The sequence below is a fragment of the Capricornis sumatraensis genome, chromosome 16, assembly GCF_032405125.1.
Source record: "Capricornis sumatraensis isolate serow.1 chromosome 16, serow.2, whole genome shotgun sequence".
NCBI classification, from domain to species: domain Eukaryota; kingdom Metazoa; phylum Chordata; class Mammalia; order Artiodactyla; family Bovidae; genus Capricornis; species Capricornis sumatraensis.
In genome coordinates this window covers 18,420,304-18,442,709 of record NC_091084.1, presented here as the reverse complement: position 1 = coordinate 18,442,709, position 22,406 = coordinate 18,420,304, and the positions used below count along the sequence as shown (strand labels likewise).

At 38.0% G+C, this 22,406-nt stretch overlaps 1 protein-coding gene across 1 annotated transcript in view; it reads right to left on the bottom strand.

Annotated features, from left to right (window-relative positions):
- GUCY1A2 (guanylate cyclase 1 soluble subunit alpha 2) overlaps window positions 1–22,406 on the bottom strand; it is a 474,198-nt gene that overhangs the window by 318,151 nt on the left and 133,641 nt on the right. Inside the window, exon 4 of the mRNA XM_068989029.1 lies at window positions 1,288–2,003. Coding sequence (XP_068845130.1) covers window positions 1,288–2,003 — 716 coding nt within the window. The remainder of the gene's footprint in view (window positions 1–1,287; window positions 2,004–22,406) is intronic.

Sequence of the window (22,406 nt, the reverse complement as noted above, 5' to 3'; positions counted from 1 at the left end):
CAGCCACTAACATATTTAAATTATAATTGGATCTTCTTAATGAGCAGTTTCTTATTATTGGAACTTGCAGGGGGCCTTGACATTTGAGTCATCATTTCATTTTGTCTATTTCTTACTGTGATATACAAATTAAATAGACATACAAGCCAGATGAAACATAGTGGGGGAAACCTGAAGCAGTAACTTTAAATTGAATTGATTGTTCTAAGATCTATAAAATATATAAAGCAATCAACATTGACAATAATATATTTTACTTCAAGCACATTTTCAATAATATTAACTTCAATTTTAAGGCCCCAAACGCTTCAATCCCTCTTAGCCAAATACTGTACTTCTAGAAAGCAAAATCACAGCTTTAATATTCCTTACTGCTGCTGCTGCTGCTGCTACTGCTACTGCTACTGCTACTGCTACTGCTACTGCTAAGTCACTTCAGTCATGTCCGACTCTGTGCGACCCCACAGACGGCAGCCCACCAGTCTCCCCTGTCCCTGGAATTCTCCAAACAAGAACACTGGAGTGGGCTGCCATTTCTTTCTCCAATGTATGAAAGTGAAAAGTGAAAGTAAAGTTGCTCAGTCGTGTCCGACTCTTAGCGACCCCATGGACTGCAGCCCACCAGGCTCCTCTGTCCATGGGATTTTTCAGGCAAGAGTACTGGAGTGGGGTGCCATTGCTTAAATTTAAAAAATAGAACAATTCCAGTGTATTCTCTCAAGGAGTGAAAATGTTCTAAAGAAACGCCTATTTTTCAACACTAAAATTTAATTAGAAGTTTTGATATAGTCACTTAATATATTGTTCTGCCTATTAAGAAAAATAGGATGTAAACAAGAGTTCCTAGGTTGTGAAATTTAGAACATAACATACTCAAAGTATAGCTAGCTTTTACTTGTATTTATTTAAGGATAAGGCAAGCAATTCCCACAATGTTGAAGTGAGTCTTCCTATTTCTCTCAGAGCTTGACTCAATCAGTGGAAATATTTGTGGATTTATAGTATCAGGTCTTTAGTAAATCCTATCATTTCTGTAATTACTATGGCTAGTAATAATAAATGTCTGCTTTTTATGTGATGAAATAGATTAATGAAAGAGGCAGACAATATGCAAAACGGCTGGGAATAGGGTCAAGTCTTTTTATACATATCCAGAAACCAGTAATTTTCTGAATGGCACTCTAGGTTCTCTTGCCTAAATAATTATAAGTACTGCCAGCATGTAACATACTAAAAGAATTATGAAATCTCCCAGTTCCTTTCACCCATATCAACATGGCCACTTACCTTGTCTTTATTCTCAGTGCTAGAAGCCTCAGGCTTGGTCCTAATCACAAATGGGGTAGACAGGCGCAGCAGAACCCTTTCGAAGGTGGCATTAACCTTCGGAGAAATGATCTCAAAGCAGTCCTCAAACTTGAGCACTTTGTGAGTGTCACATCGGAGCTGCTTCCTTAGGCCTTCCCCCAGTTGAAGGACTGACATGTGGGGGTCAAACATCAAGTGAAAAGGGAAGGCTCTGCAGAAGGTGTTGATGCTAATTCTGAGGTCCGCAGGAACTTGGGATGTTCCCTGAGGAAGGTTCTTCGTGACATTAGCATTTTCACATTGTCTGATAAGGAAAGCGAGGCCATTACAATTGCCTGGGTTTGAACCATCGGAGCACAGTTTCTCAGCGACCTGGTTCACTTCCACATCCAGCCGATAGATCTTCTTTCCTGCAGCCTTAATCATTCCAAGCATTGCAAACCCCACAATGTGGTGAGGGTGGAAGTAATGGAGTATAAGAGTACCTTCAGGGAGCTCTTTGCATAGGAATGATGGTGACTCTAGAGTGGCCTGTTTTCCAAAAGAAGTTCTAATATGTTCCAACAAAGCATCAAAGCCATTAAAAAAGTCCTGCAATGTGCCACCTACAGCTCGAAGGACTCTCTCATTGTCATCAAAGCATATATTAAAGAACTCCTCACCAAATCTTTCTTGGATTTCCTCAAACTTCAAACCTAGAGGTAAATGGAAGCAAGTGTTAATAAGATATAATACAAGTAACTGAATTTATTTTTTTTAAGTAATTGAATTTATAGCTTTTTAAATGTTTATCAGAAGAGTAGCTAGTGACCAAAGCAAGAGAAGCAGTCCCCTTGGGTACACAAATTTCCCCAATACGTTAAGTCATTCATTTTGATTTAGAGAAAGTAAGTTTCAGTTCATCTTCTGGATGCTTCTAAGATGTTAATGAGCATAAACATTTTGTTGTTGTTTAATTTTAAATATACTATTTTTAGAGTAGTTTTAGATACATAGGAAAACTTAGTTGAATATATTGTCCACATACCCCCGATCACTTCCCGGACACAATCTCTTCCCCTGGAAACTATTGATATTGTACACTACAGTGGTACATTTGTTACAATCAATGAACCTATATTTATATAATATTATCATCCAAAGTTCATGGTTTACATTAGGATTCACTCTTGATGTTATATATCCTTGAGTTTAGACAAATGCGTAATAATATGTGCCCACCATTTTAGTATCATGCAGAGTAGTTTTGCTGCCCTAAAATCTGTTGTGCTCTACCTATTCATTCCTGGGTCCCCTCATTCCCTGGAGCATGGTCTTTTTAAAACCTGCTAATCTAGCTGTTTTTCAATATTATATCCCATTCGCTGTAATTACCATGAATATTATATTTTACTTAGCAATTTCCCTCACCATTGAATGATTTTAAGATGCTATTATGTCCATTCAATATTATTAATTATCACAATTCATTTGTTAAATGGGAAATATAACCAGAGAGGGACTCTATGGTACACAAGCAGAGACAAGCACCAGGTTATCTTGAACAGACAGAATTGCTTAAGTTACAATAGTAATCTCAAAGAAAATCATGCAGGTCAGCTAGACCCCAGGAATGAAGAGACAAAACAAGGAATTAAAACTGTGGAATGATCTGCATTCATTCCTTCATTCACAAAAATGAAAGCAGACAAAACTGGAATAGGAATCTGACCAGACAGAGTTAAAAGTCTTTGTTAAGTTTTCTCCATTCATACTTATTCCCAGATGCCATGGCAAAAGGAAATCTACCTTTTAATAATGGAATTATAGTGATAAATAAATATACACAATGCATTATATAGTAATTTCAAGCAGGATCATATATGATCTATCAATAGTAAGATCCGCCCTGAGAAAGAACATGGCACAGATGAAAGAGTTGAGTTTGTATCGTAAATAAACCTTCTTTGTAGAGTTACCCTATTGCTTCTCCTTTGACTTTGGCTGAAATCAGTTATATGTTGTTTACATATACTCATATTTTGTTTCTTATCTATCTCATCTTATAAGGAGGTCCCAAAAATCTGACAGGAAAAGACAGGTCCCTTTGCTAGTGTCCGGTTAGAATGCAAGCCAGTCTGTGTTGCCTATGGCTTAGGGTGCTATTCCCTATAAGTTCTCCCCGTCTAGAAGTGAGGGGATAGAGTCAGTAATATTGTAAAAAAATAAAACATAGTCCAAATATATTATATATTTTTGAGAGCTTACTATAGAGTCTAAATATTGTGGGAGCCAAGTTAAGAGGTTGGTCTGACAAAGAAGTTCTTAAAATCAATGTAAAATGAGAAGTAGAAAGTCTAAGCTAAAAACAGTATCTTTATTAGTATTTCACATACATTTTAGTTTAATAGATTTGACAGAAGCTGAGAAAGTCACCTGCTAGGATCAAAACATCACCACTCATCTCATATTGTCATGTTACAACACTGAACTTCAACATATGTTATATTCACTAACAATAATGCCAGTCAGAAATGGTAATAATAGCAATTTTCTGTCTAGTTCTTAAGTGTGAAAGAAAGAAAACAAGATAGATGATATTCATTGAAATTTGGTTCCTTCTCCAACTGCTCCATTGAAACTGCTTTTGTAATTAGCTAATCCAATATATCATATTTTGTCCTTATCTTATTTAACTTTGGTTGCTTTTTTTCCCTTTAGTTTGACAGTGTTCATCTCCTCTTCTTCCTAAATCTCTCTTCTCTCTTGGATTATAAACCATTATCTCCTGGTTGGATTACCAGCTGTCTGAAATGCCCTTCCCTAAAACTTCTTCCTATATAAAATCCTTACATCATCACCACTATACTGTAACTAAAAAATTCTGATACAAATTAAACTTACATTCCTTTAATGACAATATTCACTGTTGTTATTTTTTTTAATTATTAATTTCTTGTTGTTGTTCAGTCACTCAGTCATGTCCATCTCTTTGTGACCCCATGGACTGCAGCATGCCAGGCTTCCCTGTCCTTCACCATCTCCTGGAACGTGCTCAAACTCACGTTCATTGAGTTGGTGATGCCATCCAACCATCTCATCCTCTGTCATCCCCTTCTCTTGCCTTCAATCTTTCCCAACATCAGGGTCTTTTCTAACGAGTCAGCTCTTCACATTACATGGCCAAAGTAGTGGAGCTTTAGCTTCAGCATTAGTTCTTTCAATGAATGTTCAGGGTTGATTTCCTTTAGGACTGACTGGTTTAATCTTCTTATTTAGTATTTAATTCTTATTAAATATGAAATTCAGAGTAAATAAAATTCTTATAATCTCACTACATTGCTGAACAACAAAACTCCATGCACCACTGAAAATATCCCAAGGCTTTCTTCTATATTTTGAAGATTTGTATCTTAAAACGACTTAGGGTCTTCATACACAGATGAGAAAATGAGAATTTCTTCTAACTTGCATCTTTCATAACATTAAAAATACTCTCACAATTGTTAAGAACACAGATAAAATACAGTAAGCTTATGTCCTATTTCCAATGCCATAGTCACCCAAAATCATCCAGAAAATAACAAGTAAGTATAATTCATCAGAGGCAACAAATTAAAAACTACTTTATAAGCACAACAGTCTATGAACTTGAAATTCTTGCTGTTCTAAAAAGCACGTCTGAACTTAAGATACAATGGTTAAGACTCAAATGATAATGTTAAGGACTACCATTGTGCTAAAGTGACTTGTATCAATAAAGAAAAATTAAATTATTTTGAATACTGTATGCAAATACTATGCATAGAAATTCTATACACACCACCATATTAAATAAACTAATAAATATTTTTGGTTTCACACTTGTTAAACTGTGCAAGCTGACAAAAGAAAAAAATTCTTACAATTTGAAAAATTAAAACTAAGGGATGATCACTTCAGCTTTTGCAAATATGCTATGATCCAATGCCCAAGATGTCCACATTAAACATTTCAAAATTTAGAAAGCACAGAGCAAGTAGTTTAGTTCAGTGTCACATGCAAGATTCCACTCATGATTGATGCAAACCCTCTAATTATAGTAAATCACTTGAAACATAGAGATAATGCTCATCTACTTATATCACAAGAAGCTAGGACAGTTTGAAATTTGGGTATATAAAAATACATTCCTCAAAGGGGCAAAACTTACAATGAAACTGTTTTCACTAGCAGGTAAGTTGAAAGAATATTTTTTAAAAACTTTATTTATTTGGCTGTGTCAGGTCATAGTTGCGGCACACAGGATCTTTCATTGCAGAACATAGGCTCAGTAGTTGCGGCACCTTTAGTTACCTACCGCAAGTCATGTGGGATCAAACACGCATCCCCTGCATTGCAAGATAGATTTTTAACCACTGGACCATCAGGGAAGTTCCAAGAATTTTAAATTAGTATTAATTTTTCTCTTCAAAACAATGAATAGGCTAAATCTGACATCCTTTCCTTGTAAATGAAATAGTACGTTCATTCATGGCATGAATCTTATGTTCCTCATCCAACTTCACATTGTGTACCTCTTGGGGCATACATAACTGCATACTATCACCAGCATAATGCCTAACACAGGGTGACTAAGCATTCATTCATAGAAACTAAACGTTCATCTAGAATCAAGCTACAGTTGTGCCACACCAAAGGATACCAAGTCAAAACATAGTCTTTTATCTCATGGGCCCCACAGATAATTAAGTTACAAATAACTGGACTGTAACAGAGGCACACAGGAGCTATGGAAATATGGAGAAAATGAACGTCTGAATTTCTCCCCAGGCAGATAGAGTTTGACAAGCAATTTGTAGAAAAAGTATGTGTTCAGAAGGCCAACAGGGAGAGAACAAGAACTCTAAAAGACAGATGGTAATGAAATATGAATGAAGCAGGGAGGTGGAAGAGCCCAGCATAGTCAGGGGAGGGCAAGCAATAAGTGTGAAATGGTTGGGGAAATGAAAAAGAGTGGGATGAGTTGCTAATTAATCAGCAGTGTAGAAGCTGGACTTCAGAGTGAAAGGAGTAGAGTCAAAGATACCAAAGAAATGCTGCAAAGTCTTTATAAGATTATATTCATTGAATTAGGCAGTTCCAGTAAGAATGGAGAAATTAGTGCCAAGTGGTATTCCAAATATTTTTATAGATTAATACTTTTAAAAACTCCCATCAAGTGGATACTTTTAATGCCTCTCATTTTAAAAGCAAGGAATGCTAAGAAACTTGACCATGTTCATACAATTGTAGGTAACAGACCCAGGTCTCAAAGTGAAGTCTGTCTAATACTAGATGATGTGTAATAAACTGTGATATTGTGTACAATATTAAATGAGTAAAACATTTGCATGGCAGAAAAAAATGCATGTCTTGCTCATTGATATATCATCAATGCCTAGCATTCTGCCTGACTTTTGTTGTTATTGTTCAATTGCTAAGTTGTGTCCAACTCTTTGCAAACCCATGGATTGCAGCACACCAGGCTTCCCTGTACTCCACCATCTCCCAGAGCTTTCTCAAACCCATGTCCATCGAGTCAGTGATGCCATCCAACCATCTCATCCTCTGTCACCCCCTTCTCCTCCTGCCCTCAGTCTTTTCCAGCATCAAGATCTTTTCCAATCAGTTGGCTCTTCACATCAAGTGGCCGAAGTATTGGAGTTTCAGCTTCAACATCAGTCTTTCCAAAGAATATTCAGGATTGATCTCCTTTAGGATTTACTGGTTTTATCTTCTTGCAGTCTAAGGGTCTCTCAAGAGTCTTCTCCAGAACCACAATTTGAAAGCATCAATTCTTTAGTGCTCAGACTTATTTACAGTCCAACACTCACATCCATATATAACTACTGGAAAAACCATAGCTGTGACTATATGGACTTTTGTTGGCAAAGCAGTGTCTCTATTTTTTTTAATACACTGTCTAGGTTTGTCATACTTTTTCTTCCAAGCAGCAACTGTCTTTTAATTTCATGGCTGCAGTCACCATCCAGTGATCTGTGTGTGTGTATGTCATTTCAGTCGTATCCTACTTAACAGTCGCTTCAATTGTGTCCACCTCTTTGTGACAATATGGACTATAGCCTACCAGGCTCCTCTGTCCATGGGCTTCTCCAGGCAAGAATACTGGAATCGGTTGCCATTTCCTTCAGGGGATCTTCCCGACCCAGGGGTCAAACCCATGTCTCTTGTGTCTCCTGCATTGGCAGGTGGGTTCTTAACACTGGTGCCACCTGGGAAGCCTGGAAATGATTTTTTGAGCCCAAGAAAATAAACTCTGCCACTGTTTCTACTTTTTCCACATCTATTTGCCATGAAGTAATGGATTGGATGCCATGGCCTTAGTTTTTTGAATGTTTCATTTTAAGCTAGCTTTTTCACTCTTCTCTTACCCCTCATCAAGAGGCTCTTTAGTTAAGTTCCTCTTTGCTTCCTGCCATTATGAAGATGATACCATAACTGTATTTCAAGTTCAACAGATTTCAACATTTTAAGGAAATAACTATCTTCTTAAACAATTTTTCTAGCTTTATTGAGATATATAACATGGTGCAAGTTTAAGGTCTACAAAGGGTTGATTTGATACACTTAAATACTGCAAAATGATCAGCACTGTACCATCAGTTTGAACCTTTGTCATTTCATATAACTACAATTTCTTCTTTTTGAGGTGAGAATATTTAAAATCTGCTCTTAACTTTCAATGTATAATGCAAAATTGTTACCTATAATCGAAATGAAATGCATTAGATCTCCAAAACCTAGTCACCTTCTAATTGGAACTTAGAATAACTCCCCATTTCCCCTAGTCCCCTGGTAACCACCATTCTACTCTCTATATGAGTTTGGCTTTTTAGATTCCACATATAAGTGACAGCTTACAGTATTTGTCAAGAAAAATTATTTTATCTAGCAAGACAATAAGACAATTTTCAACTATGTTTGAGACCCAGATGACACTTTTTAAGAATATAACTCTAGTGCCATGACAATTTACAAATAAATAAGTCTCTACATCTCAGAGTTTAAGGGGAAATATCATATATGTCTCAGCTATGTCAAACTGTTTGTCACCCCATGGACTGTATAGTCCATGAATTCTCCAGACCAGAATGCTGGAGTGGGTAGCCTTTCCCTTCTCCAGGAGATCTTCCAAACCCAGGGATCAAACCCAGGTCTCCCTCATTGCATGCAGATTCTATCTGAGCCACCAGGGAAGCCCTATAATTAAATATGCTTGATGCTTGCTCTTTGGAAGAAAAGCTATGACAAACCTCAACAGCATACTAAAATGCAGAGACATTACGTTGCAACAAAGGTCCATCTAGTCAAAGCTATGGTTTTTCCATGGTCATGTATGGATGTGAGAGTTGGACTATAAAGAAAGCTGAGCACTGAAGAATTGATGCTTTAGAATTGTGGTGTTGGAGAAGACTCTTGAGAGTCCCTTGGACTGCAAGGATATCCAGCCAGTCCATCCTAAAAGAAATCAGTCCTGAATATTCACTGGAAGGACTGATGCTGAACCTGAAACTCTAATACTTTGGCCACCAGATGCAAAGAAGTGACTCATTGAAAAAGACCCTGATGCTGCGAAAGATTGAAGGCAGGAGAAGAAGGGGTCGACATGGGATGAAGTGGCTGGATGGCATCATCAACTCCATGGACATGAGTTTGAGCAAGCTCTGGGAGTTGGTGATGGACAGGGTAGCCTGGTGTGGTTCACTCCATGATGTCTCAAAGAGTCAGGCTCAACTGAACAACTAAACTGAACTGAACTGATTATATATGTCTAAATAGTAACAAAGAAAGACAAAATAAATCTCACTGCCTAAAGTGTAATTTTAAGGAAATTGTTTTGAATCTGAGCTATCAATACAGTCATTTGCACCTTGGTGAGGTGGGATAAAAACTTTTTGCTTGATTGCTGCTGCTGCTACTGCTGCTAAGTCGCATCAGTCGTGTCAATTCTGTGCGACCCCATAGACGGCAGCCCACCAGGCTCCCTCGTCCCTGGGATTCTCCAGGCAAGAATACTGGAGTGGGTTGCCATTTCCTTCTCCAGTGCATGAAAGTGAAAAGTGAAGGTGAAGTCACTCAGTCGTGCCCAACTCTAGTGACCCCATGGACTGCAGCCCACCAGTACTTAATATTAAATAAGTAAAACTGTTTGGATAATAGTAAAAAAGAAAGATTATTATGAATGAAAGTTAATATAAGGTTATGAAGCGTTAGTTAAACAGAAAGTTTCTACAATTTTAGGGGAATTTCTTTCTTTATTGCATGTATAGCATTTCTTTCCCTCTCCAAAGAACACAGCATATATCATATATTTAAGTGTAGGTCTATTTCTGCTTTATTGACTATGCCAAAGCCTTTGACTGTATGGATCATAATAAACTATGGAAAATTCTGAGAGAGATGGGAATAACAGACCACCTAACCTGCCTCTTGAGAAGTCTGGATGCAGGACAGGAAGCAACAGTTAGAACTGGACATGGAACAACAGACTGGTTCCAAATAGGAAAAGGAGTACGTCAAGGCTGTATATTGTCACCCTGCTTATTTAACTTATATGCAGAGTACATCATGAGAAACGCTGGACTGGATGAATCACAAGCTGGATCAAGATTGCTGGGAGAAATATCAATAACCTCAGATATGCAATGACACCACCCTTATGGCAGAAAGTGAAGAGGAGCTAAAAAGCCTCTTGATGAAAGTGAAAGAGGAGAGCGAAAAAGTTGGCTTAAAGCTCCACATTCAGAAAACGAAGATCATGGCATCTGATCCCACCACTTCATGGGAAATAGACGGGGAAACAGTGGAAACAGTGTCAGACTTTATTTTTGGGGGCTCCAAAATCACTGCAGATGGTGATTGCAGCCATGAAATTAAAAGACACTTACTCCTTGGAAGAAAAGTTATGACTAACCTAGATAGCATACTCAAAAGCAGAGACATTACTCTGCCGACTAAGGTCCACCTAGTCAAGGCTATGGTTTTTCCTGTGGTCATGTATGGATGTGAGAGTTGGACTGTGAAGAAGGCTGAGTGTCAAAGAATTGATGCTTTTGAACTGTGGTGTTGGAGAAGACTCTTGAGAGTCCCTTGGACTGCAAAGAGATCCAACCAGTCCATTCTGAAGGAGATCAGCCTTTCTTTGGAAGGAATGATGCTAAAGCTGAAGCTCCAGTACTTTGGCCACCTCATGCCATGAAAACCTAGAAAACCTCATGAAAACCTAGAAAGTCTTTTAATTTCAATGCTCTTTCTTGCATTTTTGTCCAAAAAACACATTATTTTATAAGAAATAACACCTACTAGAACTAATAAGTAAACATTGTACGTAGCTGAATATAAAATAAAGAATCTATAGCTGTTTTTATATTAGCAGTAAAGACCAAGAAGTAGAAATGTGAAAACAGCCTATTCAAAGCAGCAATGAAAGCTATAGAAATCATAAGAATACATTTAATACAGTAAATCTTATTAATACAGTAAATCTTAAAATTACTGATTACCATAAAGGAATAAATGCCTATAGCCAAAAATTCATGAATAGGACTACTAAAGAAGAATCTGATATTGGAATAAATAAAATGCACTTTAATAAAAATGTTTATTTCTACAGAAACAAAGAGATTATTAGGTCTAAAGGAAGAATTCAAAAGCAAATCTGTGTATATAATTTTTAACATATCACAAATTAGCATTTTAAATCAATGGAGAAAGAATGGTCAATTTACTAAATGGCATTAGCCATCTAAAGAACTAAAAATTAAATACCATCTCACAGCACTGAAAAAAATAAAATTTAAGATCAATTAAAAGTTTAAAATTAAAAAAAAATATAGAGGAAAATCTAGAAGAAAATTATGTATGCCCTACCCAGAACTGGCAAATATATACACAAAAAGACCTAAAGATATATGTGATATTTCACAATAAAAAGCTGCTAAAACTGTCAGAATATTGTATAGAACACAATTATATTTTAGTAAAAATATAAATGTGTGTGCATGTGTCTCTGTGTGTGTGTGTGTATGAGTGTGTGTGCATATGGTGTATCTCCCCTGATATTCTTTCTTTTTATTATTATTATTGGAGTATAATTGGTTTACAACATTGCATTAGTTTCTGCTGTACAATGAAGTGAATCAGAAATATGTATACCCATGCTGCTGCTGCTGCCACTGCTGCTGCTAACTCGCTTCAGTCATGTCGAACTCTGTGCGACCCCACAGATGGCAGCCCATCCGGCTCCTCTGTCCCTGGCTCCATCATTCCCTTACCACCTTGTGTCCACATGTCTATTCTGCATGTCGGCATCTCTATTCTTATCTTAGAAATAGGTTCATCTGTACAGCTTCTCTAGATTCCACGTATATGCATTAAAATATGATATTTTTTCTGTTTCTGACATATTTTACTTTGTAGAACAGACTTTAAGTCCATCCACATCTCTACTAATTGCCCAACTTCATTCTTTTTTATGGCTGAGTAATATTCCTTTGTATATTTATATCACTTCTTCTTTATCAATTAATCTGTTGGCAACAACTTGGGTTGTTTCCATGTCTTGGTTATTATTGTAAGGAGTGCTGCAATTAAGAGTGGGGTACACACATCATGCTGAAATATTGTTTTCTTAGGGTACATGCCCAGCAGTGGGATTACTTTTAGTTCTTGAGAAACCTCCATGCTACTCTATATGGTATCTGTATCAATTTACATTCCAACCAACAATGGAAGAGGGTTCCCTTTTCTCCAGACCCTCTCAAGCAATTATTCATTACAGATTTTTTTTGATGATGACCATTCTAAGAGGTATAAGGTGATAATTCATTGCAGTTTTCATTTGAATTTCTCTAATAATTACTGATGTTGAGCATCTTTGCATGTGTGTATTGGTCATCTGTTTGTTTGTTTGTTTGTTTGTTTGTTTTTTTAATTTATTTTTTTTTATTAAATTTTAAAATCTTTAATTCTTACATGTGTTCCCAAACATGAAATCCCCTCCCACCTCCCTCCCCATAACATCTCTGTGGGTGATCCCCATGCACCAGCACCAAGCATGCTGTATCCTGCGTCAGACATAGACTGGCGATTCAATTCTTACATGATAGTATACATGATAGAATGCCATTCTCCCAAATCATCCCGCCCTCTCCCTCTCTCTTTGAGTCCAAAAGTCCGTTATACACAGCTGTGTCTTTTTTCCTGTCTTGCATACAGGGTCGTCATTGCCATCTTTCTAAATTCCATATATATGTGTTAGTATACTGTATTGGTGTTTTTCTTTCTGGCTTACTTCACTCTGTATAATTGGCTCCAGTTTCATCCATCTCATCAGAACTGATTCAAATGAATTCATACACCATGACCAAGTGGGCTTTATCCCAGGGATGCAAGGATTCTTCAATATCCGCAAATCAATCAATGTAATTCACCACATTAACAAATTGAAAAATAAAAACCATATGATTATCTCAATAGATGCAGAGAAGGCCTTTGACAAAATTCAACATCCATTTATGATAAAAACTCTCCAGAAAGCAGGAATAGAAGGAACATACCTCAACATAATAAAAGCTATATATGACAAACCCACAGCAAACATTATCCTTAATGGTGAAAAATTGAAAGCATTTCCCCTAAAGTCAGGAACAAGACAAGGGTGTCCACTTTCACTGCTACTATTCAACATAGTTCTGGAAGTTTTGGCCACAGCAATCAGAGCAGAAAAAGAAATAAAAGGAATCCAAATTGGAAAAGAAGAAGTAAAACTCTCACTGTTTGCAGATGACATGATCCTCTACATGGAAAACCCTAAAGACTCCACCAGAAAATTACTAGAGCTCATCAATGAATATAGTAAAGTTGCAGGATATAAAATCAACACACAGAAATCCCTTGCATTCCTATACACTAATAATGAGAAAGTAGAAAAAGAAATTAAGGAAACAATTCCATTCACCATTGCAACAAAAAGAATAAAATACTTAGGAATATATCTACCCAAAGAAACTAAAGACCTATATATAGAAAACTATAAAACACTGATGAAAGAAATCAAAGAGGACACTAATAGATGGAGAAATATACCATGTTCATGGATTGGAAGAATCAATATAGTGAAAATGAGTATACTACCCAAAGCAATTTACAAATTCAACGCAATCCCTATCAAGCTACCAGCCATATTTTTCACAGAACTAGAACAAATAATTTCAAGATTTGTATGGAAATACAAAAAACCTCGAATAGCCAAAGCAATCTTGAGAAAGAAGAATGGAACTGGAGGAATCAACTTGCCTGACTTCAGGCTCTACTACAAAGCCACAGTCATCAAAACAGTATGGTACTGGCACAAAGACAGACATATAGATCAATGGAACAAAATAGAAAGCCCAGAGATAAATCCACACACATATGGACACCTTATCTTTGACAAAGGAGGCAAGAATATACAATGGAGTAAAGACAATCTCTTTAACAAGTGGTGCTGGGAAAACTGGTCAACCACTTGTAAAAGAATGAAACTAGATCACTTTCTAACACCGCACACAAAAATAAACTCAAAATGGATTAAAGATCTAAATGTAAGACCAGAAACTATAAAACTCCTAGAGGAGAATATAGGCAAAACACTCTCAGACATAAATCACAGCAGGATCCTCTATGATCCACCTCCCAGAATTCTGGAAATAAAAGCAAAAATAAACAAATGGGATCTAATTAAAATTAAAAGCTTCTGCACAACAAAGGAAAATATACGCAAGGTGAAAAGACAGCCTTCTGAATGGGAGAAAATAATAGCAAATGAAGCAACTGACAAACAACTAATCTCAAAAATATACAAGCAACTTATGCAGCTCAATTCCAGAAAAATAAATGACCCAATCAAAAAATGGGCCAAAGAACTAAATAGACATTTCTCCAAAGAAGACATACGGATGGCTAACAAACACATGAAAAGATGCTCAACATCACTCATTATCAGAGAAATGCAAATCAAAACGACAATGAGGTACCACTTCACACCAGTCAGAATGGCTGCGATCCAAAAATCTGCAAGCAATAAATGCTGGAGAGGGTGTGGAGAAAAGGGAACCCTCCTACACTGTTGGTGGGAATGCAAACTAGTACAGCCACTATGGAGAACAGTGTGGAGATTCCTTAAAAAATTGCAAATAGAACTACCTTATGACCCAGCAATCCCACTGCTGGGTATACACACCGAGGAAACCAGAATTGAAAGAGACACATGTACCCCAATGTTCATCGCAGCACTGTTTATAATAGCCATGACATGGAAACAACCTAGATGTCCATCAGCAGATGAATGGATAAGAAAGCTTTGGTACATGTACACAATGGAGTATTACTCAGCCGTTAAAAAGAATTCATCTGTTTGTATTCTTTGGAGAGTTGCCACTTTAGGTCTTGAACCCATTTTTGGATTGGGATGTTTATTTTTTTATATTGAGTTCCATGTTGTTGTTCAGACACTCAGTCATGTCCAACTTTTTGCGACTTCATGGACTGCAGCACACCAAGCTTCCCTGTCCTTCACAATCTCCCAAATTTGATAAGACTCATGTCCATGGAGTCAGTGATGCCATGCAAACATCTCTGTCTCCTTCTCCTCTGCCTTCAATCATTCCCAGAATCAGGGTCTTTTCCAATGAGCCAACACTTTGCATCAGGTTGCCAAAGTACTGGGGCTTCAGCTTCAGCATCAGCCCTTCCAGTAAATATTCAGGACTGATTTCCTTTAGGGTTGACTGGTTTGATCTTCTTGCAGTCCAAGGGACAATTTAGAGTCTTCTCGAACACCACAGTTCAAAAGCATCTATACTTTAGCACTCAGCTTTCTTAATGGTCCAACTCTCATGTCCATACAGTTTAGTTCAATTCAGTCACTGAGTCGTGTCCAACTCTTTATGACCCCATGAATCGCAGCACGCCAGGCCTCCCTGTCCATCATCAACTCCTGGATTTTACTCAAACTCACATCCATCGAGTCAGTGATGCCATCCAGCCATCTCATCCTCTGTTGTTCCCTTTTCCTCCTGCACCCAATCCCTCCCAGCATCAGAGTCTTTTCCAATGAGTCAACTCTTAGCATGAGGTGGCCGAAGTACTGGAGCTTCAGCTTTAGCATCATTCTTTCCAAAGAACACCCAGGGCTGATCTCCTTCAGAATGGACTGGTTGGATCTCCTTGCAGTCCAAGGGACTCTCAAGAGTCTTCTCCAACACCATAGTTCAAAAGCATCAATTCTTTGGCGCTCAGCCTTCTTCACAGTCCAACTCTCGCATCCATACATGACCACTGGAAAAACCATAGCCTTGACTAGATGTACCTTTGTTGGCAAAGTAATGCCTCTGCTTTTCAATATGCTATCTAGGTTAGTCATAACTTTTCTTCCAAGGAGTAAGAGTCTTTTAATTTCATGGCAGCAGTCACCATCTGCAGTGATTTTGGAGCCCAGAAAAATAAAGTCTGACACTGTTTCTGCTGTTTCCCCATCCATTTCCCATGGAGTGATGGGACCAGATGCCATGATCTTCGTTATCTGAATGTTGAGCTTTAAGCCAACTTTTTCACTCTCCTCTTTCACTTTCATCAAGAGGCTTTTTAGTTCCTCTTTGCTTTCTGCCATAAGGGTGGTGTCATCTTTATATCTGAGGTTATTGATATACATGACTACTGCAAACACCATATCTTTCACAATATGGAGCTCTTTAAGCAACACAATGTCTCTGCTTTTTAATATGCTGCCTAGGCTTGCCATAGCTTTTCTTGGAAGGAGCAAGAGTCTTTTATTTTCATAGCTGCAGTAACCATCTGCAATGATTTTGGACATACTACTTTCCAAATTTTGAATGACTTCGTTGTTACATGTGAAAGAGCAAGAGAGTTCCGAAAAAAAAAATCTACTTCTGCTTTATTGACGACTCCAAAGCCTTTGACTGTGTGGATTACAACAAACTGTGAAAATTCTTTAAGAGATGGGAATACCAGACCACCTGACCTGCCTCCTGAGAAATCTGTATGCAGGTCAAGAAACAACAGTTAGAACTGGACATGAAACAACAGACTGGTTCCAAATTGGGAAATGAGTACATCAGGGCTGTATATTGTCACCCTGCTTATTTAACTTCTATGCAGAGTATATTATGCAAAATGCGGGTGGATGAAGCACAGGCTGGAATCAAGATTGCCGGGAGAAATATCAATAACCTCAGATACGCAGATGACACCACTCTATGGCAGAAAGTGAAAAAAAACTGAAGAGCTTCTTGTTGAAAGTGAAAAAGTTTAAAAGAGTTAAAAGTCAACATTCAGAAAACTAAGATCATGGCATCTGGTCCCATCACTTCATGGCAAACAGATGGGGAAACAATGGAAATGGTGACAGACTTTATTCTTTGGGGCTCCAAAATCACTGCAGATGGTGACTTCAGCCATGAAATTCAAAGATGCTTGCTCCTTGGAAGAAAAGCTATGACCAAACAAGACAGCATATTAAAAAGCAGAGACATTACTTTACCAACAAAGGTTTGTCTAGTCAAAGCTATGGTTTATCCAGTAGTCATGTATGGGTGTGAGAGTTGGACCATAAAGAAAGCTGATCACCGAAGAATTGATGCTTTTGAAGCATGGTGTTGGAGAAGACTCTTGAGAGTCCTCTGGACTGCAAGGAGATCAAACCAGTCAATCCTAAAGGAAACCAGTCCTGAATATTCACTGGAAGGACTGATGCTGAACCTGAAACTACTATATGTTGGCCACCTGATGTGAAGAACTGACTCATTTGAAAAGACCCTGATGCTGGGAAAGATTGAAGGCAGGAGAAGAAGGGGACGACAGAAGATTAGATGTTGGATGGCATCACTGACTCAATGGACATGAGTTTGAGTAAGCTTTGGGAGTTGATGATGGAAAGCCTGGCATGCTGCAGTTCATAATGTCGCAAACAGTTGGACATGACTCAGTGAACTGAACTGAACAACTGAACTGATCTTGCAGATACTTACACCCAAATTCTTCCAGAAAACTTTCCTTGACAATCATAGGCTGAGATGGATGCCTCCAATTCTTTGATTTCCAGAGCACTTCCTAATATTTATCACACAACAGATACTAGCAGGCCCACCCCCTCAACCAGAGAATCTCTTTGAAAACAAAAGTGATGTCCTTTTGACTATTCATTAATTTATTTAAAAAATGATAACATCTGTTCTGTATCAGTCTCAGTGAGCACTAAAGAAACTATGGTGTTCAGAATAGATGTGGATCTTACCCGTATTGAGCTATGTGAAAGATAGTGTAATCCAGTAATTGTACACATAACCCAACAACTGTACAGAGAAATCACATTATGATAAGTATCAGGATGATGAGGTACAGAATCCTATGAGAGCATATAACTGGGACCTAATATGATCACTGGTTCAAAGGGAACATCATTTAAAAGGTGACACATCTGAAAGATTCATAAAATTTACCTAGGTAGCCAAGAAGGAGGAAAGAAAATCCATTCTAGACCAAAGGAACATGTATGCAAGCATCTTGGAAGAGAAACTAAAATGACACATTTGAGATACTAAACAAAGACCACTATTGTAATCCTAATCCCTGGCACAGTGCCTGTTTCTAGTAATTTTTTTGAATGAATAGATGAAAGTATCAGTTAATGAATAAACAAATATGGCTGTGTGTGACTGACCACATCTCTCTCTATAAAATATACATATCACATAAGATATATATTATGTAATATCTATAATGAATATAGATGCTTGTATGGGTGCATGAGCATACATATAGCTTTTTCACTGCTATTTTTCATGTCCTCCAATGTTCACTGGCAGGTGTTTTTACGTAAGTGTGGGCAAGTTATACTAAATGACTAATTTAATAGGTGTGAATGCTTATCCTTTGACAAATTCTTGTCCCTTTGCCAATAAACAGCCCCAAGTGAGAACGAAGAAATGGACAGACTCGGGGCAGCACATCTATAATCATGTGGCCTTATCAGGGCTCTGTGCTATGCTTGCCATCAGAAGTACCCACCTGTCAGGTGACTAAGAGCTCATCACATTTCACAGTCTTCCTTCCTTAGCATCCTGATATGTCACTGTGTAAGACACTAAGCCAACAGTCCCACAACAGTGTGGTACAGATTCAAAAAATGCACAAAGATGAGCTAATTAAGAAGAGGAGTTACAGAAGCATCTGCCTCAGCCTTGTACCCACACCTGGTCCCCACTTCTGAAATGCACCAGCCACACTGTGAAAATATGTCAATGTCTCACAGGCTTTCAAATCTCCCCCAGAGATGTACTCTTGGTATTTCTCATGCCTGCACTTTTTACCAGTCTTTTAGTTGGTGGCTAAGAATTTAAGGAAGAGAATTATTATGCAAATAAATGGATTATGATTTCTGCTAGTGATAACTGGCCCAATTCAAATTGGAGGCCACAATGAATGACTTGTGCTTAGATGTTCAGTCGTTTTCAACTCTTTGTGCCCCATCGACTGTAGCCCACCAGGCTCCTCTGTCCATGGAATTCTCTAGGCAAGGATACTAGAGTGGGTAGCCTTTGCTTTCTCAAGGGGGTCTTCCCAACCCAGGGATCAAACTCAGGTCTCCTGCATTGCAGGTGGATTTTTACCACTGAGTCACCAGAAAAGCCCAGAAGAGCATAATCTTCACAATGATGTATCCTAAGAGGGCTTACTCAGAAATGTTCATCACTGTTAATGACTTTTTACTATGCTTTTTACAATCACTAAATTTTGATTCACCCTCCTCAACTGTTCTAACAGTCTTAGGAGCTATGCCTCTATCCAATTTGCACAGAGAGGATTAACTTTTGGGATAAAAGTTGTGTTCTTGAAAATAAATAAAATTAACAAAAATCTGTATATTTTACAATTTCAAACTCTTTTTCAGTATCACATTTGATTTATTTACCCTGTTCCATTCACATTTTTCATTCCTAATTTCCTTTTGATCACATGCATATAAGATGTTATGTTGGGTATGAAAGTAATTTAAGGCTGTGAAAAAAGTATCAATGGCATACATAGGGACTGAACCCATAACCATTGCTTCTTTTCCCTCATAGGTGAAGCCACCCTAGGAATGGCTGAAACTAGCCAAAGCAGAGCAGCTGTTCATATGTGTTACTATCTTAGAGTGAATCTGACAGCAACACCAAGCTATGTTTGTCATACCACACCTGAATATATTCCACAAATAGAACACAGGAAGAAAGCCTGAGACATTCAATAATTAATAAAAATAGTAATCTTTTAAAACTGGGAGATAAAAAGACAATATACCCTTGAGTTCTTCTGATACTGTAATGGAAACTACAATATTTTTCACTTAATGGCTTATTTGACAAAAAGCTATGTTCTTATGAATTCACTCACTTTTTTTTTTTTTTGGCCATATTGCCTAACATGCAACCAGAGGTCAATGTGCACCCTGCTGCAGTTGAAGTGCAGCGTCCTAAATACTGGATCACCTACTTCAGTTTTGCAGTACTGCTGTGTTCATTTTTCTGTGTCCTCTCCCAATATGTATGTATGATATGTATGTACTCATACATACATTCCCTGGAGAAGGGAATGGCAACCCACTCCAGTATTCTTGCCTGGAGAATCCCATGGACAGAGGAGAGTCTGGTGGGCTATAGTCCATGGGGTCACAAAGAGTCAGACATGGCTGAGTGACTTTCACTCACTCACTCACTCACTCACTCATACATATATTACAGTGGAATTCATAATATAATAATGTACATAAAACATTTGTGTATTTTTTTCCTTTTGTGTAATATTTCATCTGTAGTAGATGCTGGTAGCATGTTAAGCTATCAGCTCCAGGCTGAGTCTTGCTCTGGGAACTGCTTTCAATTGAAGAGAACTGCCTGGCCCAATGTCCATCCTTTCCCCAGGTCAGCCTGAATCCAGAAGTTAGTTTGGTTTGGAAGGTGGCAAGCTGTAATACAAAGGCAAGATATCCTTGCCTCAGTGGGGGACAATTCTAAAGAGATTAGCTGAGACATTTGTTGTGATTGTGCCTTTGCAGAGCAGTTTAACTTCTCTCTCCCCCATTCTACTTTCTTCACATACTTACAGGGAAATAGTCATAAAACTGCTAAGCTGTGAAGACATGCTTTCTTGCATGAAAATTTCATGCAAGGATGACTAAAGGGTGGTGTTATGAACCACAAAGGACTATTTTCAGGTACTGAAACCTACTTTGGTTTGTCTTGTTAGGTCATTGATCCTGAGAGCACTATCCAATAGCCTTTCTGAGCATAGGTCTCCATCTCAGAGCCTGTTTACTGGGGAAACAAACCTATAATAACATTATAAACATTTTCCTATGCTGAAGAATAATCCTGCCACACAGTTCTCAATGAAACAGTTGTTTAATGTTCTTATAAGCCATTTATCACCAAAATCAGATTGATTATATTCTTTGCAGCCAAAGATGGAGAAGCTCTATAGAGTCAACAAAAACAAGACCAGGAGCTGACTGTGGCTCTGATCATGAACTCATTATTACCAAATTCAGAATTAAATTCAAGAAAGTAGGGAAAACCACTAGACTATTCAGGTATGACCTAAATCAAATCCCTTATAATTATACAGTGGAAGTGAGAAATAGATTTAAGGGCCTAGATCTGATAGATAGAGTGCCTGATGAACTATGGAATGAGGTTCATGACATTGTACAGGAGACAGGGATCAAGACCATCCCCATAGAAAAGAAATGCAAAAAAGCAAAATGGCTGTCTGGGGAGGCCTTACAAATAGCTGTGAAAAGAAGAGAAGTGAAAAACAAAGGAGAAAAGGAAAGATATAAGCATCTGAATGTAGAATTCCAAAGAATAGCAAGAAGAGACAAGAAAGCCTTCCTCAGCGATCAATGCAAAGAAATAGAGAAGAACAGAACGGGAAAGACTAGAGATCTCTTCAAGAAAATTAGAGATACCAAGGGAACATTTCATGCAAAGATGGACTTAATAAAGGACATAGATGGTATGGACCTAACAGAAGCAGAAGATATTAAGAAGAGGTGGAAAGAATACACAGAAGAACTGTACAAAAAAGATCTTCATGACCCAGAGAATCATGATGGTGAGATCATTCATCTAGAGTGTGAAGTCAAGTGGGCCTTAGAAAGCATCACTATGAACAAAGCTAGTGGAGGTGATGGAATTCCAGTGGAGCTGTTTCAAATCCTGGAAGATGATGCTGTAAAAGTGCTGCACTCAATATCCCAGCAAATTTGGAAAACTCAGCAGTGGCCACAGGACTGCAAAAGGTCAGTTTTTATTCCAATCCCAAAGAAAGGCAATGCCAAAGAATGCTCAAATTACCACACAATTGAAGTCATCTCACATGCTAGTAAAGTCATGCTCGAAATTCTCCAAGCTAGGCTTCAGCAATATGTGAACCATGAACTTCCTGATGTTCAAGCTGGTTTTAGAAAAGGCAGAGGAACCAGAGATCAAATTGCCAGCATCCGCTGGATCATGGAAAAAGCAAGAGAGTTCCAGAAAAACATCTACTTCTGCTTTATTGACTATGCCAAAGCCTCGGACTGTGTGGATCACAATAAACTGTGGAAAATTCTGAAACAGATGGGAATACCAGACCACCTGACCTGCCTCTTGAGAAACCCGTATGCAGGTCAGGAAGCAACAGTTAGAACTAGACATGGAACAACAGACTGGTTCCAAATAGGAAAAGGAGTACGTCAAGGCTGTATACTGTCATCCTGCTTATTTAACTTCTATGCAGAGTACAGCATGAGAAACGCTGGACTGGAAGAAACACAAGCTGGCATCAAGATTGCCAGGAGAAATATCAATAACCTCAGATATGCAGATGACACCACCCTTATGGCAGAAAGTGAGGAGGAACTCAAAAGCCTCTTGTTGAAAGTGAAAGAGGAGAGTGAAAAAGTTGGCTTAAAGCTCAACATTCAGAAAACGAAGATCATGGCTTCTGGTCCCATCACTTCATGGGAAATAGATGGGGAAACAGTGGAAACAGTG